Source organism: Silene latifolia, chromosome 11 (assembly GCF_048544455.1).
Source record: "Silene latifolia isolate original U9 population chromosome 11, ASM4854445v1, whole genome shotgun sequence".
NCBI classification, from domain to species: domain Eukaryota; kingdom Viridiplantae; phylum Streptophyta; class Magnoliopsida; order Caryophyllales; family Caryophyllaceae; genus Silene; species Silene latifolia.
The window spans coordinates 204,120,392-204,128,471 of NC_133536.1; the positions used below are offsets into that span (position 1 = coordinate 204,120,392).

General features: G+C 33.4%; 1 protein-coding gene across 2 annotated transcripts; it reads left to right on the forward strand.

Moving 5' to 3' along the window:
• The first annotated feature begins 4,548 nt into the window (after positions 1 to 4,548).
• Positions 4,549 to 5,545, forward strand: LOC141615360 (uncharacterized). 2 transcript variants are annotated; one of them, XM_074433747.1, is made up of 4 exons: positions 4,549 to 4,659; positions 4,760 to 4,876; positions 5,147 to 5,218; positions 5,327 to 5,545. In XM_074433747.1, the coding sequence occupies exons 1-4, from the start codon at positions 4,581 to 4,583 to the stop codon at positions 5,431 to 5,433; spliced, it is 375 nt and encodes a 124-aa protein (XP_074289848.1). In that variant the 5' UTR covers positions 4,549 to 4,580; the 3' UTR covers positions 5,434 to 5,545. The 2 variants fall into 2 exon arrangements, with proteins under 2 accessions (XP_074289848.1, XP_074289849.1); XM_074433748.1 differs by having other exon boundaries at positions 5,322 to 5,539.
• Positions 5,546 to 8,080: the final 2,535 nt, after the last annotated feature.

The following is an 8,080-nucleotide window of genomic DNA, read 5'->3' on the forward strand; positions in this document are numbered from 1 at the left end:
TATATAACAAGAAATTAAAAGACGCGCGGTTTTAAAAATATTAATTAGAATAATAATAAAAATTAATTACATAATCATCTTGTAATTCCCCTGCGATTACGATAAATATTGGGAATTCAATATGTGGATTATTAAGAGGCACTTGTTCTGCCTCCCCTGAACGAGGCACAGTGTCAATATAGTGCCGATATGTTCTTAATAGACTAATGTCATAATCGGTTGCAATTCATAAATATTGCGCTTGTAACACATCACCCGTATAATAATTTTTCTTCCCAGCATCATGATCCTCGTATATTGCCTGGAGTTTTCTCGCTTGACGAAAAGATTTCAGCTTCTTCCCAAAACCTTCAAACTTGATCATTTCCTAACCAAGAAAACCATGAACTTTAGACCAAGCTGGGTGGACTTTTTAAACATTCGTATAACCACCTTGACGAAGCATATCTCTCATCCAAGTAAAACTTCTCGAAAAAGCCTTACCATTGTTATCATATTTGATTGGAAGGTTGTGTATAATACACGTAATATGATGGACATAGAGCGTATTTGATTGTGATTCGGCGGGTGTAGAAGACGACGACATGGTGATCGAAGTGTAATATTTTTAATTAAATTATAGGCTACGATTAATTGAACATTGAATTGGTGAATATGGTTAATTGATCACATTATAAGTGATATATTTATAGCAAAATATGTATGCATGTGTGGATATAATAATGGACGGATAGTAAATAATGGTCAAACAAAACAATGCATGCAACGGTTCATTATTTATCATACATGCATCGGTTGAATATTTTACATTAAAAAAAGTATATAACGGTTATTTTTCACCCGTAAATGATAAATGACAACGGGTACAGAGGAACCGTTATATCATAATAGCAAATGATAACGGTTACAAGAAACCCGTAGCTATAACATAACAACGGGTACCAAAAACCGTTGCTAGTGTTAATTTAGTAACAGTTTTCGAAACGCCGTTTTCTTAAACTGGTAACGGTTGTCTAACAACCGTTGATAAGGGTGATTATATAACGAGTTTATGGAAATCGTTAAAATGTTTTTGATAACGGTTTATGATACAACCGTTGTCACATGATAATAAGAACAATTTTCGACGGAAACCGTTATTCTTATTAGCGCGGTCTTGGTTTCTGCCAATATTTTGAAAACGGTAATCTAAGTGTCATTATTAAATGCATTAAACCGTTGTGATACGCTCCTTATTGATGGTCCAATTTGGCGTAGTGATAAGTTACTTTTTCAATTCTTACACAATTTTATTTTTTGTTATTGTCCATGATTTTAAGTCTTGATTGAGAGTTTGAGACACATTTTCTATTCTTGCAGTGTAGGGTAGAATGGTTCTATTTTGGGCGTGTTGGAGTGAAGGAAGCCAAAAGGAAAATGGTATAGTCCTAATTGTTCGGGAAAGCAGAAACGGCATAAAGGGAAATAGTTGTAGATTCTCTCAGGAGGGCGGAAAATAGATGCTATTGTATATGTTTTTGGCTCTGCTTTTTGGTAGTATTTAAACTTGATGTAGTTTCTAGATAACGTATCTTACAGCCTTTTGCTTACACTCTATCTTACCGTTTATTTTCCTTTGGCTTCCATTTTGTGGTGTTATACACTTGAAAGAGCAAATTTATATGGCACGGCACTCTGAGTTTTAGCCATTGAGGTTTTTTCATCACTATGATGATTCTTATTGTAACTCCTTGCGTTGTTTCTTAATTTTGGCACTTATTTCTTGTCGTATCCTGCTCGGTGGCTGATGCCACTTGCCAGTGGAACAATTTGTGTCTCAAGAAATAGACCCTCTCGCAAATTAATTAGGACAAGAACCAATTTACTTTAAGTTCAACCCACAGTAATTGAACAGGTAGCACGGAAATGGGACGGTCGCACAAAAATACTTGTGCGAGAGAGTCTGTTGTAAGTATTTGTGACAATGTACATTTTTGTATGCCCCTTTTAAGTTCAAAATTTTACTAGTTTGCGTCTTTTGCAGCCTCGATGTGGCGACTGCCTCTCTTAGCCAACCACCTTAGTTCCACCACCAAGTTTTTCCTTTGGTAAACGTGGAATCTGCAGGTGGGGTCTCTGACGGCTCGGTATGACAATGTTGGCTGTCCATTGTTGTAGTACGACACTTGCAACATAAGCCTCTTCGCAATAAGCTTTGAGTAGTAAGTTGTGTCTCACCTCGTTCAGGCCATTCAGTAAGAAGCTCTTATCTTTGTCACCATCAACATTTTGATAGATCCACAAGGTTTCAACGACTTCATTAGCATTGAACAAGGAATCATCCTTGTATTCTTTCACAATAACTATAACATTGTTTGAATAGTCACTAAGAATATCGAGACAACAAGAAGTGTGACAAAAATGACAAGAAGATTGTTGTAATAAAAGAGCGGTATTCTTAGAATCCTAGTTTTGAATTTTCATTATTTCAGCGCAACATTTATCTACTAGGAAACATATTTAAAGCAATAAATTTTTTTTTTGTTATATTAGAAACATAAAAAATGAGTAAAATGAAAACTTAACCTTCTTGCTTTCATTGTAGACAACATGATAAGTGTTTGAGTGAGAAATGATTGAATGTTAAATAAAAAAGTAGCTTAGAGAGTTACAGTGGTGTTATGAAATTGGTATACCAAGGGAGTATAAGATTTTGAACTTCATTTTTCCATTTTTAGTATTGCCCATTAATTCACATGCAAAATAATTCAGACGATAAAAAACCATGCACAGTACGCATTGGTCAAATTTCTGATTGTACTATGGTCTTCTGTATGACTATGAAATGGAGATTTGGATGACAAATGTCCATATTGTACATCTGTTGTCCTTTTCGATATGAAAAATGAAAAGGCGTTATTGGGTGACACTCAATTTGAGCGCTACCCTCTCACATGGATTGAGTGCGGACCCCTTTAATTAATTTTAGTGAGTTTTTGTCCTTTTTATTTTAAGAACTAGTTTTATTAACCGTGAAATTCACGGGAATAACTATGTTATCACGATGGTGATATTATAGCATAGATTTGCGACACTGGGTCCTAAAGACAAAAGGAACAAAATTATTAATCAATACGTATATTGTTATAATTTATCATCAAATATATTTATTGTTACGTATATGGTCACAATCTACTCAACTTTTGCCACGGTTTATTATTATTTTGTCACGAATATTGCTACATTTGTTAGTATTTTGCAAAGATTATTGTTATTATTGTTTTATTTTATTTTCCCCGTTTTTTTAATTATGCTACCTCCGTCTCGGTCATTTTATATCTTTTATTGTTATTTCAATAAAAACAATTGATCGATGTAATTAATTCATCATAAAAGAAATTTTTCAAAAAAAAAAATTATATATTTTTATTTGCGAGTTATAATTTAAGGTAGATTGAATGGTTTAACATTATTTTGAAAAAATATGGTGAGAACTATAAACGCTGAAAAAATAAATAATAATTTTGTTCGTAAAATTTATTTTAACAAAAAAATTCCAAATTTTATTTAGTATTGATTTTGATTTTTAATGATTGTTTAATTTACATTTAAAATGAAAAGCCAAATTTTGATGACTATGTTTAATGCTACAAAATAGCTTTCCCCAAAAAATGAAACAAAGCTAATATATCAAACTCAAATGGAATAGAAACACTTGAAATAAATGCTTTCAATAACCGTAACAATAAAAGACCAGAAAATAAGCGTTATACATGTGAAATTTTCATGTAGAATGAAAAGTGAGAGAACACGTGAGAGACGCAAAAGACATTATTGTAGGAATAGTGTCAAAGAGTGTTCTCACTTTTAATAGGTAAGAATTTAACATTATTTTTTTGTATTTTATGCGACTTGAACTATCTTTTTTCTATCTCACGTGTCCATCCAGAGGTTTTAGGAGGCCACTAAATGATCCATTGTATTCACGTGACTCCCCACCACCAAGAAAATAACTGTTTGTAACAGAGATTAAGAAAATCTCTCACGAAAGATCTATCAAGACCGCTCAAGAGGCTTTGAGATACTACAACAAAAAACATGTATGTTAACGTGTATATTAATTTTTCCCCCCTTGTTAGAGCCAATTTTCTCCGTAATGATTGACTATTTATTAATTAACAGCTTAAAAAGTATGCATTTGTCCGCCCTATTGAAAGTAATTGTTTTATGAATAATGGCTTTTGGTATCACTGCGTATTTTTGGCTAAACCTGTGGACGGTGATTCAAGTGAAATATGTTTCTTTGCTGAATTAAAGGCAAATGGGGTGAAATTCGGTACGACAAACTACTTGGTCACTGTCTGTCGTCCCATAGATGGTAAGAGCTTTTTTGTTAGCTTCATTTGTCATTCTAATTGTGCCTTTTTGACGAGTCTCACTTAACAAAACTCACTAATATGTACTTTCCCTTTCATCAAATCTTTTACTATTCTTTTTCCTTTTCTCATTAATCCCTCCTTAACCTGTGTTAAAACAACTAATTACAATCTATCTAATCCATAGTTAGTCTAGCAACTTTGGGCTGTGAAATATGTGAATGGATGTCATATCCTCTTAGCGATTTCCTTAAAGAAAATCCTCTTGTCAAGCCACGCGTTTTACGTTCTAGCAGAGTTCAAGGTAGCGTCAAACCTAACTCTTATTTTCTGGCTCTCAATTTATATCATTGGAATATTTTTTACGGAGTATTTTGTTTTGACTTAAAATGACCTCTTGACAGAAAAAAAGCGTGCTTCAGCTTCTGGCTCATCTGATGCAAAGGACGGAAGTAGAGCAAAATATGGGAAGGGAGGTGAAGGTAGTGGAGGCGTAAAATGCATACATTTTGCCTTGAGATGTATGGCTTCTGTTCTTCTCGCTTTGTGGACTGTAGAGTAGAGTAGTTGGGTTATGCAATTCTTTACATACACAATTTTCATCAATGCTCATCTCTTATTATGGGTCTTTGAGCCACTTGTGTAACGTTGTTCTATTGTGAATGCAGTTGTGATTATACTTCTATTCAATTTCTCAGTCTCTGTCCTTATTTTTCCTCTCTCTTTTCGCTGTTTAAAATTTGATTGACTTTGTTATAATCATTCTAAATCTTGGTTTCCTTGATCCCCAGTCAAGACCTGCATAAGTATATTCCCAACGTTGATGCCTCAGAGAGTGATTGGATGCAATATATGTAGTTCAGGTATGTAATATGTTACTTGTTCAATTCTTACATAATTTTTTTGTTCTTGTCCGTGATTTTAAGTCTTGGCTGAGAGTTTGAGACACATTTTCTACTCTTGCAGTGTAGGATTGAATGGTTCATCTTTGGTGTGTTTGAGTGAAAGAGAAGCCAAAAGGAAATGGTATAGTAGTACGAATTGTTCGGAAAAGCAGAAACGGCGTAAAGGCAAATAGTTGTAGATTATCTCAGGAGGGCGGAAAAAGAGATGCTAATGCATATGTTTTTGGCTCTGCTTTTTGTTATTTAAACTTGATGTAGTTTCTAGATAATGTGTATTAGAGCCTCTGTCTTACATTCTGGCTTACCCTTTATTTCCACTGGCTTCCATTTTGTGGTGTTATACACTTGAAAATTCAGACTCTGAGTTTTAGTCGTTCAGTCTCATCCCTCTGATGGTTCTTGTTCAAGTTGCTTGCTTTATTTCTTATTTTTAGCACTCTTTTCTTGTCGCATCCTGCTTGATGGTTGATGGTAGTGGTCCGATTTGTCTCTCAAGTCACTCTCGCAAATTGATAATGAAGCTCAAGCCGATTTTAGTCTCTGGTTGCCTGCAGGTTGTTGTTGCATCCTATCTTTCTTGGATGAAACCCATGTAATTGGTTTCCTGCAAACTTATTAATGCTTACTTCGTACCTGTATCCTAATGGGATCAGCTAAACTATCCTGATATGAGGTTCAGAAAATATTCGGTTTCATTCATCGAATTTCAGACCCTTTGTACATTCAAACTTTGTTACGGAGTATTATATTTTCCTATCGTAACTCTGGATTTTCTTGAGCAATACCTTTATCACCATCGTAGGCTTGGTGCCGAAGTCTTCTCTGTACATTTTTCACATTATGGCTTCCAGAATCAGGTCGAAGACCAGCGTGACTACTTGAAGGCAGAAACATGAAAGAACGCCAAAGTGCAGTACCCATCTCATCACTTCTTGAACTTAACTTGGGCAGTTGGGTGGTTGTTTGAGCTTACCTAATGCCTTCCACAGTTCGACGTCAATGGAAACAAATTATTAGGACAGAAGGAGTATATAATATATCAATATTATTAATATTATCACAATGCACAATTTGCCATTTCCACAAAGAAGAACCGGATGCCCACCACCTTAAGGCCAACTTCATGTTTATCATGCAAGTTCTTAAGAAGCTTAAAACGTTAGGAATTGATTTCCAATATTTCTTTGGGTTTCACTATAATTTCTTCATACTTGCACATAATAATTCAACAAAAATGACACATGTAAATTTTTGTACCCTTTCTTGTAAATTCATTTTCTAATCTTTCTACGGTGCCTCTTTTTGTCAACATTGATCGACAGTTGTTATTGTTATCGACTTTTGGAGGCACTCGCCAAAAATAAACTAATTTTTGGGGGTATAACATAAACAGGCAGTTGAGTTGAAAGAGTGAAAGGGTAGTTTTAAGAAATTAGTAATTATTCATAAGAATCACAACTAATTGTTTCTTTGGATTTTGCTCACAAGATATTGGAACATACAACATAGAGACAAGAATGTGACACAAGCGGAAGTGATGAGAGTGATCCATAAAATCATATCATATACTATATTAAAGCAGAAACCATCTGCCACATGTCATCGGCAGATGGCTTCTGCCACGTGTCATCGTCATATTTATTTTGATATAATCTAATAAGCTAATATTACTAATCTATACAATACTATTAAAAGGCTAATGTGACATGGCAAATTAAATGTGACATGGCAAATGTGACAAGGCAAAATTAAATGTGACATGGCAATATCATAATACACATATTATCAATCTATACAATATAGTTTAAAAGACTATATAAAACATTAAACTAGTTTTGAAACCCGTGAAAAATCACGGGTCCTATACAAATTTTCTTTTTTTTTTATTAATACTACTTGTATAAAACAGATTTTGATTTGGAAACATTGCAGACGATAAAATAGGATGGAAATTATGAGATTGAACATAATAACACGGTAATATAAACAATAATAATATGAGATTAGTGGGGAATAGAGGCATTGTATTTATCGTTAAAATGTGGGTCTTTGTAAAAGATACAAAAAAAAATCTAATCATGAGTAACTCTTCTTCTCCTCTATTAACAACCTAGTAAATTAATGGGATTTAGGCATTTAGTAAAGAGTTTTTTTGAATGTATATGTTGAACGAATTACGTTGCTCATTGCTCTGATGATTCATGATTTATGTGAACTCGTAAATTCAGTAATGATTTGCATTCTCAATTCATTATACTCAAATTAAATAGTCTAATTACATGTATATAGACATAAGTTGTTTATATAGAAATCAATGATTAATACTTATACATGAGTTATGTATTATGTAACTTCAAGATATTGGTGCTCCGGAGATTGAAGATTTTCTTAACCGCCAATTTACCAAAGGCGGTCAAGTTTTTCTCCTTCAATAGGTAAAAGAAAAATAGCCTAACAAAGTGAATGAAGTAAGACTAATATAGTAATTGAATACATTGAATACGTGTCTCTCCATTTCAAATTTAATTATCATTTGATGGTTTTTTTTTCTCTTGTAAGATTATTCGTCGATGTTGTGTCGATACTATCACTACAACTAAAAGGCCAAGAATAACTAATAGGCTAAAAACCTTAGCATAATTATTGGAACAAAAATAGATAGACTAATATCAATTAAAATGTCAACGGCATAGAAATACATCCTCAATATGGTGATTACTCCATTCAAGAGCTTCAGATTTGATCATCTATATGAACACATCCTCTAACATCAAATATCGTGTTAACTGATATTGAACTAATATCTAAAATAAAAATAAA